The sequence below is a fragment of the Plecotus auritus genome (assembly GCF_963455305.1).
Source record: "Plecotus auritus genome assembly, chromosome: 5".
In the NCBI taxonomy this organism is placed as follows: Eukaryota; Metazoa; Chordata; class Mammalia; order Chiroptera; family Vespertilionidae; genus Plecotus; species Plecotus auritus.
In genome coordinates, this window is record NC_137776.1 from 48,442,816 (window position 1) to 48,464,804 (window position 21,989).

Sequence of the window (21,989 nt, forward strand, 5' to 3'; positions counted from 1 at the left end):
CACTACTAAATCCTGACAAAAGAAAAGAAAGCCCCCCCCCTTCAATTTTCCATAGTACTTATCACCTTCCAAAATAGTCTGTGATTTACTCATTATATTTGTTTATTGTCTAGCAGTGCAGGCTTCTTTAGGGTAAGGAATTTTGTCTGTTTTATTCATTGATGTACTCCAAATGGCTAGAACAGTGTCTGGTACATAGCAAACCCTCAATAAACAGTCTTAGAATTAATGAATAAAAAGTTGAAGAGATTAAGGAAACACTCTTAAAATAAGGGTATTTGTCTTGTTTCTACATATCTACCTTGCCACATATTTCAGTATAATAAGATATCTTATTGTGGGCATTGAAGAATATTACAATATGCTTTTTTTTTGTTTTAATCAACTACCCCAAAGCTTTTTTCCTCCTTCACAGCACCAGCTAAAATGCAAGAAGGAAAACCCTTGAGATTTCAGAGTTGAAGTAGACCTTAGAAACCACTTAAAACTGAGGTCTGTGCCTTCAAAAATTGCCAAGGAGCTTGTTGAACATGCAGATTCCCAGGTCCCCCTCCACACCTACTGACTCACAATACCCATGCTGCCTAGAAGGGAATAAGATTAACTGTTTAACCCATGGTTACAATACAGCACTAGATGTGTGATCAGGATGCTACTGGAACCAAGAGGTGGTACATACAAATCAAAGTGTACTTAAGCTGAATTCTAAAGTTTGAGCAGAAATGTACTGTTAGATGAACATCAGTGGTGGTATATGCATTTAACACAGAAAGCAGTGTATAGGTGCTATAGCTTGAGGGAAGAGTGCCTATCACGAGGATTAGAGATGCTGTCTCAGGGACAAAATATAAAGAGCTTTGTGTTCTAAAATAAGGAGTTTAAATCTTATTATTTTTGTTAATCCTCATCCAAGGATATTTTTCGATTGATTTTAGAGAGAGTGGAAGAGATGGGGAAAGACAGAGAGAAATATTGATGTGAGAGAAACACATCGATTGGTTGCCTCCTGCACGTGCCCTGACCAGGGCTCCACCAGGGTCCTCCACCCTGCAACCGAGGTATGTGCCTGGACCGGAATATGTGGCAAGGTAGATATGTAGAAACAAGACAAATACCCTGCAACCGAGGTATGTGCCTGGACCGGAATCACCGACTCTATATCCACTGAGCCAAAATGGCTAAGGCTAAATCGTATCTTAAAGACAGGTGGAAGACATTAAAAATTTGGGCAAAGAGCCGAAACCGGTTTGGCTCAGTGGATAGAGCTTCGGCCTGCGGACTGAGGGGTCCCGGGTTCGATTCTGGTCAAGGGCATGTACCTTGGTTGCGGGCACATCCCCAGTGGGAGGTGTGCAGGAGGCAGCTGATTGATGTTTCTCTCTCATCGATGTTTCTAGCTCTCTATCCCTCTCCCTTCCTCTCTGTAAAATATCAATAAAATATATTTAAAAAAAAAAATTTGGGCAAAGAAAAGTACTGATCATATTTAAATTTTAAATTAAATTTTCAAAAATTGGGGTGGGCTGGGTTAAGAGCAGGTAAGAGGCAGGAAGTTAAAGAAAAAGGCTATTGTAGTCCAGAAGGGGACAAGTGAGTGGGCCTGATTGGGAAGATGGAGAAGTCTAGCAATTACTTACCCCTTTCTCTCCTCTCCCTAGGTCTCTGACCTAGGAGCCTGTGTGAATACTGGAGTTATTAACCCAAAAAGGGAAAAGAGGAGGAGGGGCAGACTTTTGGGCAAAGATGATGAGCTCTATATTGGACATGATGACATTGCAGAGGTTCTCAAAGTGTGATTCTTCAGACTATCATCGCTTAGGAGCTCATTAGAAATACAAATGTGCCCCCAGCTGAGGGGCTCAGTTGGTTGGAGCATCGTCCCACACGGGGGGGGGGGGGGGGGGGGGCGGAGTTTGCGGTTTGATTCCCAGTTTTTGGGTTTGATCCCCAGTCATGGAGTATATGGGAGGCAATCAATCAATGTTTCTCACATTGAGGTGATGTTTTTCTCTCTCTCTGAAATCAATAAAACATATCCTTGGGTGAGGATTAAAGAAAAAAAAAAGAAATACAAATTTGGAGAGCTGGATATAGCTTAGCTATTTTTCAATAAGCCCTCCAGGTTCTAACACACACTGAAGTTTATAACCACTGGGACAGCCTAATCTCTAGCTCAGAGGATAATTAACTTTGGGGAATATTATAGATAGATAGATAGATAGATAGAAAGATAGACAGATCAGAAAGTAGTGGCAGCTGAAGCCACAGGTTGCCAACTAAGTCACATGGTAAGTTACATCCAGAGCTGAAGTCACCATTCCTCATAGAGTCTTATGTTCCTACCTCTGCACTACTTGGAAGTATCCCTTAAAGTGAGCCTCTTATTTCAGATCAAGGAAAGATTTATAATATAGTATTTTATTGGTTGAAGGTATCCTTCGAACCCTGACTGCAGTTCATTACTAGAGTCCTTATATTCTCATAAATTTGTCAGCAGTCATGAAGTCATCAATCACCTTTGCTATCTGTGGCATGCAAGTCCCCCTTATTTCTCACACGCACATATTTTCTAATAACCTTTTTCTTTTTAAAACTTATCTGTTTTCATATCTTAATCATCACAGCAGATCATCTGTATCTGTTCTTTTTAAAAAGTATGTTTTTATTGATTTTTAGAGAGAGAGGAAGGAAGATAGAGAAACATTAATCGGCTGCCTCCTGCATGTACCCCCACTGGGGATCAAGCCCGCAATCTGGGCATGTGCTCTCACTGGGAATCACATTGGCAACCTTTTGGTTCCTGGGTGGATGCTCAACTGCTGAGCCACATCAGCTGGGCTATCTGTCTCTGTTCTTAATAAGCACAAGTTTACAGGACTGAGTTCCATGTATACTCCTGAATCTTCTCATTCCAAACATCACGTCAAATGGCAATGGTTCCTCCCCCAGATGATACTTCCTCTTATTCATGGACCATTCATAGGCTATCTTCAGTATTGGGAAAAAGAGTTATTTGGAGATACATTCTCAATTAAATTTCTATTTTTTAAATAAACAAACCTAAATTTACCCTGGAGTTTTTTAGACTCCCTTCTAATTACTATCTTGTTTTGTCTTGGGTTAATATTAAAATGTTTTCTCTTATATCCAAGTAATGCTGCTACTCTTGGCAATATGACTAAATTTCACTCAGTTAGCAAGTAACCAGTTCTTACCCTCTATAGAAACTTGTATATTTACTGTGTGTGGGGTGGTATAAAAATTACTTATACATATTTCCTGCCCTAGCAGTCCTGATAATCCACTAACTAGTGTGATAAGGTTAGTGTGAAAACCATTACAAATATAACAGCTTGTGTCTCACAGTGAGTGACTATAGAGGAAATGATGAACTCAGCATTCCATTCCAACCTTTACCTAATTATCTTCCATACTATAGTGACTGGATAGCTAAGAACTACATTTCCCAGACTCTCTTACATGAGGGTTCTATATCTGAATGTCACTCTAACTATTAGATGCCTTGGTGGAAGATTTGAATGGGAAAGTGTGGTGGAGTCCTCATTACTGTTGCTTTTACTATCCTTTTTCTACTGGTGAGCACAGGTATACAAATGTTAGGTTTTTCTGAGCAGCATTCTGGTGTCCCATAGCTTCACGAGTATTGAGTAGGGGTAGCAGCTTAGCTCTCCTGGTGGGCCAGTTCAGAGGAGCTATTCTAAAAGTTGTTCCTGTAGGTTCAGACTACAGGCTGTTTCTTTAACCCCCCAACAACAAAGAACACCCAATTCCTAAAGTAAAGGTACTTCCACTTGAAATAGCTAGAATGACTTTAGTTTCTTGCAACTTAACCCCAATTGGGGTTCAAACAATTGATGTGAAAAAGAAAGGGAAGCCCTAGCTGGTTTGGCTCAGTGGATAGAGCGTCAGCCTGCAGACTGAAAGGTCCTGGGTTCGATTCCGGTCAAAGGCACATACCCAGGTTACAGGCTTGATCCCCAGTAGGGGGAGTGCAGAAAATCAATGATTCTCATCATTGATATTTCTATCTCTTTCTCTCCCTTCCTCTCTGAAATCAATAAAAATATATTTTTAAAAAAGGAAGGGGAAGCAGAGAGATAAGATCACAATCATTAAGGAAGACTAAGAGAGGACCTATAAAGAAGGTGGTGCTTGACATAGTCCTTGACATATATAGGATTTTGGCAAAAATGAAGGGCAAGGAAACAGCATACTAGGCTGAGGATAAGGTATAAACAAAAATGAAGAATTATAACAAAATGGGTATTTCCCCACCTATTCCATTAAAAGCAACAGAAGACTGCCTAATTTAAAAAGATAAAAAATTTATATTGGTGTGCAAAAATTATCCTACTTATATGTGTGTTTTTTTAAACGGTAAGCACTTAAGTCATCAAAATCTTGATACTGTACAGCTTTTTGGTTGGGATGAGCCACATTTAAAACATTCAATAGCCTGCTGGTGCTGCTCAGTGGTTGAGCACCGACCTATGAACCAGGAGGTTGCAGTTGGATTCCCAGTCAGGGCACATGCTGCGTTGGGGGCTCAATCTGGGTGGGGAGGTGTGTGTGAGGCGGCCAATTGTTGATTCTCTCTCATCATTGATGTTTCTTTTTCTTTCTTTTTTTGTTAATCCTCACCTGAGGATATTTTTCCACTGATTTTTAGAGAGAGTGGAAGGGAGGGGGAGACAGAGAGAGAGAGAGAAACATCGATGTGAGAAAGACACATCTATCGGTTGCCTCTGGCACTCACCCCAACTAGGGCCAGGGATTGAGCCTACAACCCAGGTATGTTCCCGGAACCAGAACCGAAGGTGGGACCCTTCAGTCCATGGGCCTATCAGATTAGGGCTTATCACTGATGTTTCTATCTCTCTCTCTCTCTCTCTCTCTCTCTCTCCTCTCCGAAATCAATAAAAATATATTAAAATAAATAAATAAAACAATCAACATGGTAGCAAGCAGCTGTGCTTTTGAATCAAATGACTACTCATTTGTGACATTCTAAAATAACCTCAATGTAAAAAAATAAATAAATAAATAAGTAAAATAATCTCAATGTAAAAAATAAATAAATATAGTAAGTAAGTAAGTAAGTAAGTAAAATAACCTCAATGTACTCTCCTATGGGTGTATCTATTTGTGGTTTACCTTTTTTATAACAGCACTTTTTGTTATAATATATTCACAAATCTGAAAAAAAATGCTTTGTCATACTGTTTCCCATGTTCATGTGTTGCGCATGTGCGTGGTCACAGTCTGCCAAACTGACCTGTTGTTTGCTCTCTCCGTCCTCCTGTCTCTCACATGTGGCCTCTTCACACGCAAATTTCTCTCTCTTGTTCCTCACCTAGTAGATGGGCATCACCATACACAAACGCCTTCACCTCTTACCTACCTCCCACTCACATCTATCTCTATGTATACTACCACCTCACTTCAAGTTCTTATACACTTAATTTCTTTTCAACTGATGTGGTCCTTTCCCCCTCTCTCTTCCATACTCCTTTGCTTTCAACTTCATCTTCCCTCAGACTCCTTGGCCCTCTCATCTCTCCTAGCACACGCTCCAACAACTGCTGCCCTGGGTCCTAGTTCTGGAGAGGGCTGTTGTCAGGAAATCTGCCAGGGTGGCTGAGGAGTTAACTGGGGCAAGGGTGGGGGTGCCAATGCATGGATGCGGGGCATGAAGAGACCAGGTGGCCAGCCAGGGTTTCCCAGGCCTCTGAGGCAGAAGCGGGTGGGCCTGAACTAAAGAAAGGGGCCACCAAAGCAGGGGACAGGCCAAGTCCTGCTGCTCGACAGCCGGAGTGCACACAGAAACGCTCTGTGGCCTGGATGGGGTCTGAGACTGCCAGTTGGACATACTGACCCAAACAACCAATTAGGACATGTTCAAGGTCTGATGAGCAGAACAGTCTTTTAAACTAGGCTAAATCCCCTGTTAAGAGTTGCTGATTTTTCTCTCCCTAAGTTTTCCAAATTTACAGTCCTAGTAAGAACTGCAAGACAAATCAGAAAAGGGTACTAAAAAATCTTGACATACTCTGAACATTAGAGTTAATGTGCTTTTGGAAACAAACCAGGTATCTGGTAAACACTGAGGGATCTAGTAGGTATGCTTAATGAGCATTTGTATTAGGAAGGAATTTAAGATCAAGGTCAGCAATAATTAATATGCATGCAGGAAGTCATCAACATTTAAGCATAAGCAATATGAGTCTCATTTACTCTTCAATCACTTCCTATTGCCTGAAGGAACTGGTGGTAGTCTAATGATTAAAGCAATAACATTAAAGTAGAAAACAATATTAGAAAATTAATCTGACCCTTATAAAAGAAGCCAGCACAAATACTAATCCACATAAGCTGACTTTACATGACTCCTGGGAAGCTGTGATTTTCCTTTAACCTGTACTGTCTCCCTGTCCCCCAAATTGGAAAGCTTTCCTGAAAGGTGACTGGCAAAAGAGATGGTCAAGGGCTTTCGTTTTTTTAAATCTAGGTAACTGATAATCTTTCAGTGCTTTCCAACATGCCATCACACTGCTATCTAGCTGTTTGTCACATCTCCCACTTACTGTATCACGAGAGAACAGCCTCCCTACACCTCAGCCTTCTAGTGCTGTGTTGCTCACTCACTTTTCCGATTGCAGTGCCCCAGCGCTCAGCAATGCCCTGAACAGCTACAAGTCACAGAGTATAAAGTAGGGAAGAAATGACAGAAGACGACAGAGAGGAGCTGTCTTGTGTAATAGCAATTCCTAGAGGGTTTGGTTTTCACCAGCATTAGCTAGTTGACAGAGAGTATGACAAGGGTGTTCTTTTCATTCCTGACCTATTTCTGTTTGATCTTATAGGAAAATCATAATCTCACTGATGACAGAGACAGAGTATATGATACTCCAAATTCAGAATTATCACAATGGTGAACAGAAGGATAAATAAGAGTGTCATGTATAGACTCAAAATGTGAACAATAAAAGGATCTCAAAAGTTAATTTTCCTAAGTTAATATTTTACTAATTAATGAACTTTCTCTTATAGGTGTGGTAGAAATTTTAAAAAATCACAGTCGTATTACTAGTAGCCTTCCTTAGGAGGAAAAATATTTTTTTCTTTAAAAAATGTTTTTAAAAATATATTTTTATTGATTTCAGAGAGGAAGGGAAAGGGAAAGATTGAAACATCAATGATGAGAAAAATCATTGATTGGCTGTCTTCTGCACGCCCCCTACTGGAGATCAAACCCTCAACCTGGGTATGTGCCCAGACCTGGAATTGAACTGTTATCTCCTGATTCATAGGTCAATGCTCAACCACTGAGGCACACAAGCCGGGCAGGAGGTAAAATAATTTTAAAAATGCCTACTCTTTTGATCTATGGTGAGACCATGAGTAACTTTTACTTTCTTCTTTATACATCTCTATAATATCTTAATACTACCACTAGGAATAGTTTAAGCTTATTATGTGTCATGCACTGTGCTGAGAGCTGCTGTGGTGGCCAGCCTCCCAGATGGTCTCCAGTGACCCAGCCTTCTGGTATTCACACCTGGTCTGCCACTGTGTGCTGGTCTATGTGATCAAAGGCACATGGCAGGAGTGATGGGAAGTCACTTCTGAGATTTGATTTAAAAAGACAGATTTCTGTCATAGGTACTCCGGTTCTCTCTCTCTCTGATTACCAATTCTAAAAGAAGCAGACTGCCATGTTGAGGGCAGTCCTATGAAGAGACACAGGTGACAAGAAAGTGAAGTCTCCAGGAGGAACTGAGGCCTGCCCAGAGCCATGGGAGTGCGCATGAAGCAGGGATGACTGCAGTTCCAGCCAACAGCTCAACTGCAACCTGATGGATCCTGAGCCAAAGGCACTCAGCTAAGTCACACCCAGATTCCTGGCCCTCAGAAACTGACATAGTGTTTGCTGTTTGGGATAATTTGTTACACAGCAATAGGTAACTAATACAGCAGAACAGGCATTATTTCTTTAATCCTCATAACAGCCCAGTAAGGTAGGTATTTGTCTCATCCCGATTATAAAAGTGAAGAATTAAAGCTTATATAGGTTAACACGTCCAAGGTTCTACAGCTAGTAAGCAGCAACATCAAGATTCAAACCTAAATGAGTCCGACTTGAAAACCCACAATCTTAGTCACTGTTATACAGCTTTCCTCATATTACTTCTATAATCAGAAAATATATTTTTAATTAAGTATTTTCATTCCAAGAAAAAGAAATTCCGACTCTTCCTTCACTCCTGGTCTCAGAAGTAGAGACACTCTCCCCACTTCCAAGGGAAAATTTCCCTCTTCTCCTCCTCCCACATTTCAGATCTGTTCTCTCTCCTGAAAGGCCCCCCATCTCCAGGATTTCCAGTGGTCCTTATTCCTCACCAGTTTCTTTCCTTCCCTCTACTTGTAAACATAGCCAGGGCCTCTATTTAAAAACAAATAAAGCCGAAACCGGTTTGGCTCAGTGGATAGAGCGTCGGCCTGCGGACTGAAGGGTCCCGGGTTCGATTCTGGTCAAGGGCATGTACATTGGTTGCGGGCACATCCCCAGTGGGAGGTGTGCAGGAGGCAGCTGATCGATGTTTCTCTCACATTGATGTTTCTAGCTCTCTATCCCTCTCTCCTCCTCTCTGTAAAATATCAATAAAATATATTTAAAAAAAAAAATATGTCCACACAAATCCTGCACCCAAATGACCCCAGCAGCATTATTCAGAAGAGCCAAAGAGTGGAAATAGCCCAAATGTCCAACAGTTGATGAATGGGTAAGTAAATGTGGTCTATCCATACAGTAAAATTATTAGGCAGTAAAAAGGGATGAGGTACTGATATGTACTACAGTGTGGATGAACCTCGTAAATATCACACAAAGTGAAAGAAGCCAGTCACAAAAGACCACATATTGTGCCATTCCGTTTATTTGAAATGTTCAGAATAGGAAATCTAGAGACAGAAAGTAGATTAGCATTTACTGAAGGCTGATGGGGACTGGGGGAGAGGGGTCTTGGGGAGTGACTGCTTTTGGGTGAAAAGTTTATTTTGGGAGTGATGAAAATGGAAAATTGATTGTGGTGATGGTTGCACAACTCTGTGACTATACAAAACACCACTGAATTGTGAGGTCTATGAATTATATCTCGGCAAGGTTATTAAAAAACAGTAACACTTGTATACTTCTCTACAGCCACCACCAACTATCACTTTTCATCCATTCCTTCCACTGCTAAAATTTTGGTCTAAGTCACTAGAACTTACTAGTGGCCAAATTTGCTGACTTTTACTGAGTCATCGCAAAACGTCCCCCTGAGCCTCTTCCCCTGACTGGGCTCTTCGTCTCTTCCAATTCCTTTTCTTCTGCTTTGGCTGCTCATCTCCTTCATCAGGCCCACTTTCCAATCACCGGGTCCTGATTGTTTCTCCTCTGCATAATTTCTCTTACACCCACCTCTCTCTTCCATCCACAGTCACTGTACCAGTTCAGGCCCCTATCCCTTTGTTTCTGCTACTACCTCCTATCGGACTACAGTGGCTTTCCCTCTCCAATATATCCAGAATACCAAACAGCAGCAGATTAAAATGGAGATACCATTTTACTTTTTTGTACAAAACCTGCACTGGTCTCTGCTGCCTGTAAGATAATCCCTAAGCTGGCCTTCAAGGTTCTCCATGACCTCGGCCCTAACCTGTATTATCAATCTTTGTTCTATAACCCCCGCGCTCACCCCCCCAACACAAACTCTAAGCTGCAGCCAAACCCTCCATTTCAGAACCCTCTAAACATGTCTTGGCTTTTTTTTTTTTTAAATATATTTTATTGATTTTTTACAGAGAGGAAGGGAGAGGGATAGTTAGAAACATTGAAGAGAAACATCGATCAGCTGCCTCCTGCACGCCCACTACTGGGGATGTGCCCACAACCAAGGAACATGCTCTTGACTGGAATTGAACCTGGGACCCTTCAGTCCGCAGGCCTACGCTCTATCAGACCAGGGGTCCTCAAGCTTTTTAAACAGGGGGCCAGTTCACTGTTCCTCAGACCGTTGGAGGGCCGGACTATAGTTTAAAAAAAAACTATGAACAAATTCCTATGCGCACTGCGGGCCCGGGACAAGTCGGCTGCTAAGCAGGACAGGCAGCGGCACCCGGCGGGCCGGATAAATGTCCTCGGCGGGCCGCATGTGGCCCGAGGGCCATAGTTTGAGGACCCCTGCGTCTATCCACTGAGCCAAAGTGGTTAGGGCTGTCTTGGCTTTTTTTGTATCCACATGGTTTTCCTACCTCTGCCCTGGCCTTATCCCCTTAGGAACGCCCCTCCCCACTGCTCAGCCTCTCTGCAGCCAACCTTATTCATCCTTTGAAGTCCAATTCGATTCCCATTTCTTCTGTGAAGTGATCACTCCAGCCCAGCTGTGGGCAAACTACGGCCCACGGGCCGGATCTGGCTGTTCTATCCGGTTCTCTTGCTCTCCCCTCCGCTCCTTTACTTTGAATTTATATTAGTTCACACAAACACTCCATCCATGCTTTTGTTCCAGCCCTCCAGTCCAGTTTAAGAACCCATTGTGGCCCTCGAGTCAAAAAGTTTGCCCACCCCTGCTCCAGCCCCAAATTATCTTTCCTTCCTCTTATTCCCAGAGCACGATTATACTGCTTTGTATTGTTACATGTATTAGGCTTCTTTCTCCAATGAAACTAAGTACTATATAACCCAGTTCAGAAGTCACCTCCATCATGAAACTCCAGACTAGCCCCCAACCTTCCAGTTCTCTCTCTTCATTACAACTATACCTGTTTTTTTTTTACCTTGCTGGGAATTCTCATCTTAGAATAATTCCTTTCCCCACCCAAACTAGCCTCTTCTCTTTTTACTTATATACTCTGGATTATTCGTTGTAATAATAATGGACCCAGGAAGGCGGGGGGGGGGGTGGGTGGTGGTGAAGGGGTAAGAGATCAACCAAAGGACTTGTATGCATGCATGAGCATAACCAATGTACACAGACAGGGGGGTGGGGGCAGCTGGGGAGTGGCCAATGGGAGAAAAAGGAGACTTATGTAATACTTTAAACAATAAAGACTTTAAATTTTAAAAAAATAATGGACCCTGAAACAATCAATATAAACAAGGTCATGTCCTTAGAAAACTTCCAGCCTAGGCTTGACTCTAGAATTCATTAATTTAATCCCCCTCTTGCCAACCCCTCCCGTTCCCTTACTTACTCCCTGGTCTTTCCAGTGCATCCATCTGGAAAATTCCAATCAATCCAACTTCCCTCGCTCTTTTACACACACAGAGGATGCCCATTTAGAGAAAATCACACAGAGGCAATGAACGGGGCCACTACAAATACACTGTCTCTAATTTCACTGGGATCTTAACAGTGCGGGGCAGTCCTTCTACTATCCTTTATCAGCTTTTTCTCCTCTTTACCAATCTCTTACCTTCTTTCATCTCCAATCTCAGCAAAAATGTACAGAAAGAAATAGAAGTCTAGCTTCTTCAATTTTCTGTCCTTTTTCCCACATGAAAAACTGTCTACATGCACATCTATCATTTCCTCCAACCCTAAGGGAGCAGGAGTCTGATATCTCCACCCCTTCTTAGACACATGCCTCAGCTGTCCCAGTCAGGAGGTCCCCAAGTCCTGTATATTCTACTACCAAAAGTAGATAGCTTCAACTTCTTATCTTCCATGGCTACATTGCTTAAACTTCAAGCACTTCTTTTTTTAGATTTCTTCCCTTCCCCCATTCCAAACTCTTTTTCCCCTTAATAATCTCTAATACAGTGGTCGGCAAACTCATTAGTCAACAGAGCCAAATATCAACAGTACAACGATTGAAATTTCTTTTGAGAGCCAAATTTTTTAAACTTAAACTATATAGGTAGGTACATTGTTATTAACTTAATTAGGGTACTCCTTCAATCGCACTGTACGTGAGCACCCGCACATGGTATTTTGTGGAAGAGCCACACTCAAGGGGCCAAAGAGCCGCATGTGGCTCGCAAGCCGCGGTTTGTCAACCACTGCCCTAACCGCTTTTGCCTGCCAGCTTGATCGCCCCCAACTGCACTCCCCTGCCGGCCCAGTCGCCCCCAACTGCCCTCCCCTGCCGGCCCGGTCACCCCCAACTGCCCTCCCCTGCCGGCCCAGTCGCCCCCAACTGCCATCCCCCTGCTAGCCTGGTCGCCCCCAACTGCACTCCCCTGCCGGCCTGGTCGCCCCCAACTGCCATCCCCCTGCTAGCCTGGTCGCCCCTAACTGCCCTCCCCTGCAGGCCTGGTTGTCCCCAACTGTCCGCTCCTGCCGGCCTGATCTCATCCCCAACTGCCCTCCCCTGCCAGCCATCTTGTGATGGTGTGACACCACCAAGGCTTTTATTATACAGGATATATATCTATGTGTGTGTGTGTGAGTGTGTGTGTGTGTGTGTTTTGCCTCCTCCTTTACCTTGACTTTCTCCCCAGATCCTCTTCACCATTCCCTGTAGTGCACAAAAAAGAAGTCTAGTTGCCATTATTTCTTGTCGAAAGAGGAAACAGAAAAGTAACTTGATTAGTAAATAGAGTCTGGACTGGAGCCCAGATCTTAAGAGATGTAAATTGGTGCTCTTTTCACAAGGCTGCACTCTCATGCTGACCTCCACTCTTCCATTCAACCAGTTCAAAACACTGCCTACATCACCTTCCCCTTACACATCTCTCACCTCAAATCTTCCTCTGGCTCCTCTCTCATCTCCACCAACACTGAAATACTGAGGTTTACCTGCCTACCAACCTCTTTCCTCTAAAGACATTCTCCTCTTTGCTTTTCACACACACACACACACCCCATACAATGATAACACTTACTGAAAGCTACCCAGACTTAATTTCTCCTCTTCTTAACCTTAAGTCCCTGGAAGAACATAATCACATTTTGCAAGTTTCCCCCAAAGACGTGTCGTATCATGCCGACAGATACAAGTGTGCCTTCTCTTTGCAGTCGCATTGCAGTCGCCTCAGGTTCACCGCCCAGAGCCGGGCCGGAAGGAGTAAGTTTGCTACACTAGTCATCCCGCTGAGGTGGGGGAGAAAACTTCAGACAACGTCCCATAAATCTCAAGGAGTGATGCGCCTGGAGGCCACGCAGTGACGTGGTCTAGGCGAGTGACTAGTGAACAAGTGTGTCGTCTGTTCCTGCGGCGTGTCAGTGTGTCACCGCGTGTGCCTGCGCGGAGCCGCACAACTGAAAGTACATTCGTGCGCGCCGCGACGTCGGAGCGCGAATGTGGATCCCTCTGAACCCGAGTGACCGGCGAAGGAACGACGCCGCGAACCCCCGCAGGGCTGTCCTGCAGGTGCTTACCTCTGCGGACGAGCAGGTGGACGCCGCTGGGCGCCGCCATGTTGGCGCGGGTCACGTGGCCGCGAGCACCCGCTCGCTCCCCTCCCCGCCCTGCCCCGCCCTGCCCCGCCCGCCGGAACCGTCCAGTCGCAGCCCTGCGGGAAACTCGCGGCGCCGAGACCGCCCACGGGAGCGCGCGTGCGCGCGGGGCCCTGACTGCTGGAGCCCCGGCGGCGGAGCGGGTCCGGCCCGGGGCAGCGAGGGAACCCACGGCTGACAGCCCGCTCCCGCCGCAAGAGGCGGGCTCTTCGCACGCTCGCGCTGAGCCCGGCGCCCAGGTGGGATGGAAGAAGCCTATCAGGTAAGCGTGGCATACAGTATTTGTAGCATCAACATTTTGGTGCTTGGAGACCTGAAGTTGGGAGGAAAAAATAAAGCACAATCGAGCGTTCAACTTAGCACTTTGTATTGTTTGCCACTTAGTTGCAAATTATTTCCCTGGATTCAACTGAAAGGTACATTTGGTTCAAAGTCGCCAGCTGCCCCTTGGCAGTCCCATAATCTACATTATTCAACGGAGACTCCAGACAAGACAGGATTTATGTGCAGCTGCACAATCTGTTCTGGGTATGTTTAGGGAACTTCTCATTTCCCAAGGACACCCCCCGCTTAGCTGTATTAACTGGAGACTTAATCCTAAATTTGACTTTTAAGAATGAGAGGATGACGTCTGCCAGTTGCGCTGCTGAAAGATGCAGCCTACAGAAGGCCAATTGTGAGTCAAGTGAGGGAGCTGATGTATCCCTGGTGATGACAGTGCCCATTTGTACCAAATTCACTTTTCCTCTTATTTGCGTTCTGGGGCACATTCCATCCTGTCATGGACCATCTTGGTAGTCTGGTGCCCAGCAAAGAACTGATATACAAGGAGTATCTGGTGAAGGAATTGAACTCTCCATGGAACCTGTCAAACCAAGAATGTAACAGTTTCCCGGACTTTAAATGCAATAAAGATTGGTAAGGATTTTTGGTAAATGTGTTTCCTAATTAATTTTTAACGATTTAATTTAATTATACACTCAGTGAAAAATCCAGACAATTCAGAAATGAGTAAAGGAAAAAGTGCAGTCCCCTTCCTCACCCTGTCTGCACTCCACAATCCCACTCTCCAGATGCAACCCCAGTGTGCATCATTGCACGCCTTTTATAGGCAAATATTTGTAAATATTTTAAATGGATTCACAGACTTACTGTTGCAACTTGTTTTTTTCCATTCATCATAAACATTAAATCTCAGAACGCTTAGCTCAAGCTCATTCTTTTTAATAACTACATAGTTCTGATATTTTTTACTTTTAAAGAGAGTGAATTTTGGCCCTGGCAGGTGTGGCTCAATCTGTTGGAGCTTTGTTCTGTACACCAAAAGGTTACAGGTTAGATTACCTGTCAGGACACTTATCCAGGTTGTGGGTTCCATCCTGTCTTCCATGCAGGAGGCAACTGATTGATGTTTCACTCTCACATCAATGTTTCTCTGTGTCTGTCTCTCTCTGCCTCACTGCCTCCCTCCCTTTCTCAAATCAATAAAATCATGTCCTTGGGTGAGGATTAAAAAAAAAGAGAGAATGATTTTTTTGGTAGTTTGTTAGAGGACACATGCTGTACTCCTTGGTGATCCAGTTTTGGGTGCTTTGGGGTCACCTTGAAAGATAAAGAGAAATCATGTTTTCCACTGAGGTAAATAAGATGTATGGGATGAGAATGAAAAGTACCCCTACAGGTTACTTCAACACCCACCTTTTTCAAACCCAGATCAATTTCAGGGAGAGATTTTTTGATGATGGTAAACAGAGCAGCCTGAGAGTTAACAGGACACAGAGTCTCAGGAAGTGTGCAGAAAAAAGAAACTCAGAGTCCCTAGTGAAAGGTCAGAAGGCATTAAGCCCAATTTCAAACATCTGAAACAGAACACGTTCACATGATTTAGTTCAGCCAACCTGGGGAAAACCATTGCACAATTTATTCCCCTGCGACTAGAACAAGGAAAAGGAAACACTGTGAGAACTCAGGTGGTACCACCCTGGTGGAATCCCCAATTAGGTCAGCATAGAACAGTGGTTGGCAAACTCATTAGTCAACAGAGCGGCAAACTGCGGCTCGCGAGCTGCATGTGGCTCGCGAGCCGCAGTTTGCTGACCACTGGCATAGAACATGGCTATATTAAGATAAGTGAGAAATGAAGCAGGTAGTAACTTGCATAGTTCATCCACAGATTCTTGATTTGGTTTCTTTCATACCATTATTTCTGCTATTATAGAAGGATTAAAAACTGCCAGCATGTGTCCTCCTAAATCACCAATTTATGAGATATGTGCATACTGGCCAATAGGATAAAGAGATAGACCACTGATAATCTGGGACCTCTTGCAATGCTAACATTCTGTGGTCCTGGGCTTACAGGGCATTATGCTTTCATCTAGATCAGTGGTCAGCAAACCGCGGCTCGTCAGCCACATGCGGCTCTTTGGCCCCTTGAGTGTGGCTCTTCCACAAAATACCACGGCCTGGGCGAGTCTATTTTGAAGAAGTGGCGTTAGAAGAAGTTTAAGTTTAAAAAATTTGGCTCTCAAAAGAAATTTCAATCGTTGTACTGTTGATATTTGGCTCTGTTGACTAATGAGTTGCCGACCACTGATCTAGATGAGTAACCATTAGTGACTCACGACTCCATGTCTGCCCATCTTCCCACCTGTGAAATGAAAGTTAATTATATTGTGGTACCTCACTGATTTGAACTCCCTCCATTATTCAGAGTTTGTACTTGGGTTTCCTTAGTAAAAGTTGAATAATTTTTCAAAACCAGGGTTCAAGAAATAAAGGATAATTTCTTAATACCTTCTTTTTTGTGTGTCCAAAAATTCATTCTTCAGTGGTAAAATATTTTTATTAATTGTGATTAATCATTGTTTTTACAGGCCTTTTACCTTGGTTTTTGAAAGATCATGTCTTATTAGAATCTTTTAAAAATATTTGTATTATTTTTTAATAAAAGAAATATATCAAATAAATTCTGATATTTATATTTTTGAAAAGTCAGTCTTACCTTTCTCCTTCTACTTAATATTTTATTATAGACTTATACCATATAACTTTTTCAAAAGTTGTATATAGTTTGTGATAATATTTAAATTATATCGGTCTCTGGAGAGCATTATGTTAAGTGAAATAAGCCAGGCAATGAAAGAAAAATACCACATGATCTCATTTATGGAAAATAAAGAACATTATAACCTGATTAACAAAAAGATAGATACAGAGGGAGTAAAGCACCGAACAGACTGTCAAATTATAGCGGGAAGGCTGGGGAGTGTTGGGGAGGGAGGGGGGGAAGAGATCAACTAAAGGACTTGTATGCATGCATATAAGCACAACCAATGGACACAAGACACTGGGGGGGTGGGATGAGGGCACGTGACAGGGGGTAGGGGAGGCTGGGGGAAGGTCAATGGGGAAAAAAAAGGAGATATATGTACTACTATATGTAGTACTTTAAACAATAAAAAAATAAAAATAAATACAAAAAATAAATTATATTGGTCTCTGTAATGTATGTATTGAATTTGTAATTCACATTTACATTTTTAAATGCTCTAGGGGATTATGTGACATGAAATCCTTTAAAAATAAATTTTGCTTTGTAATACATTTTGTAACTTGTTTTACAAGTTTAAATTTTAAATACTCATTAGGATTACCTATAGTGCAAGATACTTAAAAACATAGTAAGGGGCCGAAACCGGTTTGGCTCAGTGGATAGAGCGTCGGCCTGCGGACTGAAGGGTCCCGGGTTCGATTCCGGTCAAGGGCATGTACCTTGGTTGCGGGCACATCCCCAGTGGGAGGTGTGCAGGAGGCAGCTGATCGATGTTTCTCTCTCATCGATGTTTCTAGCTCTCTATCCCTCTCCCCTTCCTCTCTGTGAAAAATCAATAAAATATATTTAAAAAAAAAAAAAAACAAACATAGTAAGGGACTTACATATCTATAGAAGAAAATTGTTATTTATGAACATGTAAAACTAACTAAAAAAATGTGGCGTTTTTTACTTGGCACAGAGCAGGTTCTATGTATTCTAGCCTTCATTCACCATTCCTGAGTTTGCCATCAGTTTTGCCATCTGAATCAGAAAAAGTAGCTTTTTTATTTGATTTCAGGATCATTTCTTAGCATTTTACTCTATAGCTTGAGAAGAGTATTTCCAAAACTGCCCTCTAGTTGTCAAATTTTAGTATGAGGAAATACTTTTATTTATTTACATGTTTTAAGTCAAATATTCTTTCCAGGAACTAGGAGTTCTGCATAAATATAATCTGTGTATACAACAGGGGCCCCTCTTTGTAGCTGAGTGGACCCCTTTAAAGTTAGGGCCCCGCTTCAAATGATTATATGTTCAAGCAAAAAGTTTCTGGGGCACTCTTTTAGCCAACTTGCATGCAGAGTGTCATTTCCAATACCAGTCATTTGAGACAATAAGGATATGTTACTGGTAATCTAGGGATGTCCTTAGAAAAAAATGTATAAATGCTCCATGTTTTTTTAGGAAAAATAATGCTGTACACAAGGCAGTTGTGAAATCATGTGGATTTCTTTCCTATATTTCTAGCTGCCTAGAAGGACCCCTGATAAGGGCAGAGGGGATTTAGTTGTATGTGACCCTCATGTCCCTCCGATTTTTTGTCTAATGACATTTTCTCAAATGAACTTTAAGTCCCCACTCCCTTCTAACAAGATTGCTCTACATGAGCCCCTCCTATTGAAATTCAGAAGATTTCAGGATCTATAGCCATGTATAGACCTGATCCAAATTGACAATCTGTCATGGTAAGCAGAGTGGAATGGGACCAGACAGGGCTAACATTGTCTCAAGGGAGTAGTTCTCAGGCCCAGTCTGGCTCATTTATTTTTTCAAGCTGGTTCAACCCCTGGGCTTGACATATATTATGGGAGATTGTAAAGCAGAAATCATGCTGCAGCAACAACCTAGTCACTGTTGGAGCAGTTGCCCACCTGGAATGGTTGGCAGGGATCAAGGGAGGGAAGGTATGGGAAGGTTATTGGGAAAAGGAGGTGGACTGTCCCAAACACTGCTTGCTTTAGTCAGAGATGGTTGGGAACTGTACAGGCTTGAGGGACAAGGCTTCCCTGACCTCATCTCTTGGAACTGGCTCTGCGGGAAGTTGGATTAAAGCAGAAGAGTGCATTTGCCCCATGAAATTTAAATAAGAATGTATACCATTAGCGACTGCCATCTATTCTCAGTTAGTAATCCCTGGGAGAGTAGCACCTGCTTATACACTTCTGGAGAATGAAAAATCTATTCAGAGTAAGGAAGAACGGCAGAAAGTTTCCAAAGAATCTAGTGATCAATCAGCCAATCAACAAATAACTTAAGTGTCCACACTAGGCTCCAAGGAGATATGATATTATTTTTGTTGGAACTAATATGAAACTGATTGGAAAGCTGAGACTGATATGCTCATAAGATTGCCCATAGAGAAAAACTGAATACCCTTGAGACTATAAACCACATAAGGAGCAATGCCAGGAGTGAGTGGGTCACAGATTCTGACTATCTCTGGATGCTGAGAACTGAGAAAAATGCTGAACTCTAATTATATAAGTTCCCAGGAAATTGCTGCACCTGTTTAATCTCCTTTACTTTCTGCAAAGATAAAGGTGAGAGAAAGGGAAATGTGTTTCTTTTAAGCATCTTCAATACACACAAAAGAAGAGAAAGGAAAAGGCTCTCGCTCTTGTTGGAATTATTTTTAAAGTGTTTTGGTTTTTCTTTTCTGTTTACACATGTCTGTAATATGTGCTCTTTAAAACATTTTGCCATGGCTGGGTGCCTCAGTCGGTTGGAACTTCATCCCTTACCACCAAAAGGTTGTGGGTTCAATTCCTGGTCAGAGCACATACCTAGGTTACAGGTTTGATTCCTGGTCAGAGCACATATGTGAGGCAAAAGATCAATGTTTCTCTCATAGATGTTTCTCTTTCTCTCCCCCTCTCTCTAGAATCTATAAAAACATATCCTCGGGTGAGGACTTAAAAAACACGCAAACATTTTAAAAATACTGAAATGTATTATACAGAAAGTAGAGGCCCTCAAAAAAAGCTCCCTCCAGGTAATCACTGTTCACAAGTTGATGTATACTTATCCAGATTTTTTTATACATATACCATTTGTTGGACTTTCTAAGGGAAGGTATCTATTTTTACCATGCCCAGTCGTATATCTGCGTAGGATAAAAGATAGCAGACCAGACAAACCACATGCAAAAGGGCACAGTATTACCTGTCTTTATTGCATTCTACTGTGCATTCTCTTTTTTTTTTCTTTTGCCTTCACTCTGCACTTGTTTTTCTTCTGTGATTGTTTCCAGCCTTCTGTAATATTACTGATTGTACTGTGTTTTTTTCTTTCTTTCCCTCTTGAAGTGATGGTACATTCCTGGTTAACTTCTCCTATTTGTCCATCTTTGTTTATTCTTTGGCTGGATTTATGGTTCTGTGTTGCTGTTTAATTCTTAGTATGTTTGAGTAAAAATAGATGGTTTTGTATGATTGTATGAGACCAGTTCACAGAGAAAGAAGTTTGACCATTAAAGTCAGCGTTTGAAAATATTTGTGATTTTGATATATTTCCTGCCTATCAGCATGAAACAATACTCCTTGGTCAGTTAACAGTTATGCAAAATACACTGCAGTAAGAATCTCCAAATTGGAGATTATGAAATAACAAGAGATTTAATAATAGAAAAAGAAAACTAGCTGTATGCCCCCTTCTCCCCTCCCACACTCCACCTTCACTCCCCAAACTGGCTGACAGACTAAGCAGTAGTGCATTTCTTAACTTCTGCTCGCCTCTCACTGAACACATTCTATATTCTATATTGAAGACTGAAACTGTTGAAACAATCAAGAGGGCAGATGCTGCCTCGACCTCTCTTCCCATTGAGCTGAGCTCCTCTGTGCTCACCCATCCACTTTAGCCCAGAGAATAACCTGTCTGGAGAGCATTCTCCTGAAGCACACACAAACATCACAGAATTTTCTTTTGCTTGATAAAGGATAAAGGAAGAAAAGCAGCAGCTGCTCTAGTAGCAGACAGCAAACAAGCTTCACTGTGGTGGTCCCACAGCCTTCACAAAGGGGATTCAAGAGAGCTAGGCAAACAAACTGTACAGCCCAAGACTTCCACACAGATTCACCTGCCAACATTATTAATTAAAAATCTAAAGAACTGTCCAGGTGAACTGAGAGTCTAACCAAAGCACATTTTCTAACTGGCCTTTATTAAGTTGGAAGAGAATACAGTTGAAGGACTGGAAAGAGCTTCAAAGATCACCTAACCCAACTCTTAATTCTACACCTTCCAATTTTAAGATACAGGTAACCCCAGAAAGATCGTAGGAGAGAAGATTCACCCCTGTTCCAGCCTGTGTACAAAATAACACTGCAGATCTTAAAAAATATTTTTACAGGACATTTATAAGGCACTTCGTGTAGCATCTTATGCACAATAGCTCTTCAGATACTCATAAGAGATGGCATTACATTTTTATTCTATTATATTTCTTCACAGGGTTAATGGAAAGCCCCCAAATTATGACGTGGACATTTTCTTTTTTTTTTTTTTTAAATATATTTTATTGATTTTTTACAGAGAGGAAGGGAGAGGGATAGAGAGCCAGAAACATCGATGAGAGAGAAACATCGATCAGCTGCCTCCTGCACTCCCCCCACTGGGGATGTGCCCGCAACCAAGGTACATGCCCTTGACCGGAATCGAACCCGGGACCCTTCAGTCCGCAGGCCGACGCTCTATCCACTGAGCCAAACCGGTTTCGGCATGACGTGGACATTTTCAAAGCTTCGGTTTTACACTTAGTTGATTTATAGAACCAGGGTGTCAAAGATGGGGATAGTTTGTTTTTGGTAGCCAGATCAAATTCAAGTAAACTATGATACCTTTGAGAATCAGTTTCCAAAGAAAAGGATTGAGTATTGCTCTTTTTTATTTTTTTTTAAGAAAGCTCTTCACTGTCTTTTGGCGAATTCTGCTTGTGAAAGTCAGTCAGGCTGAACAATCTTGCTGTATAAAGGTGCCACTTGTCTGCTTCAGATAAACTTATTTTAAAATTTTCTTTGGTTTACAATTGTATTTTATCTGACAATTATATGGAGCTTCGGTTGCTGAACAATATATTATTTAAGCAAAACTTTATTTCAAAGTAACACATAGTTTTAAAAAACATGCAATTATATATAACATGGTTTACAATGAAAAACAAGTCTCCCATCCCACCTTTTCTCAGTCTGACTCCAGACTCAATCACTTTGAACTGTTTTTCTTTCTGGTTACTGCTCAAAGCCATGCCAGCTGTGCTTTGTTATATTTGGACCCTGACTTAAGTGTACTTTGACTTAAGTGTACTTTCTTGTACACTCTTTTTTTCTGGAGTTAATAATTTTCTATTCTTTTGGACCAATTATTTTCTTGGACATGTAATTCAGTTGCCATGTTCACACTTTTTTATAATCGGAATCAGATCAGTT

The 21,989-nt window shown here is 42.1% G+C and overlaps 2 protein-coding genes across 9 annotated transcripts in view; one reads left to right on the plus strand and one right to left on the minus strand.

Moving 5' to 3' along the window:
* The window catches only part of METAP1D (methionyl aminopeptidase type 1D, mitochondrial), a 73,199-nt gene extending 59,725 nt beyond the window's left edge, over window positions 1-13,474 (minus strand). For 4 of the 8 annotated variants that reach the window (XM_080668574.1, XM_080668575.1, XM_080668579.1 and 1 more), the window contains exon 1: window positions 13,389-13,445. Coding sequence is in view for 1 of the 8 variants with exons in the window: in XM_080668577.1 (XP_080524703.1) it covers window positions 13,389-13,428 (40 nt within the window). In the remaining 7 variants the exon portion in view is untranslated. Of the gene's footprint in view, window positions 1-13,388 lie in introns of all 8 variants that reach the window. The other 4 variants (XM_080668577.1, XM_080668576.1, XM_080668578.1 and 1 more) reach the window with 4 other exon arrangements.
* Window positions 13,475-13,549: 75 nt separating this feature from the next.
* The window catches only part of SLC25A12 (solute carrier family 25 member 12), a 183,806-nt gene continuing 175,366 nt past the window's right edge, over window positions 13,550-21,989 (plus strand). Inside the window, exon 1 of the mRNA XM_080667655.1 lies at window positions 13,550-13,728. Coding sequence (XP_080523781.1) covers window positions 13,711-13,728 — 18 coding nt within the window. The 5' untranslated portion in view covers window positions 13,550-13,710. The remainder of the gene's footprint in view (window positions 13,729-21,989) is intronic.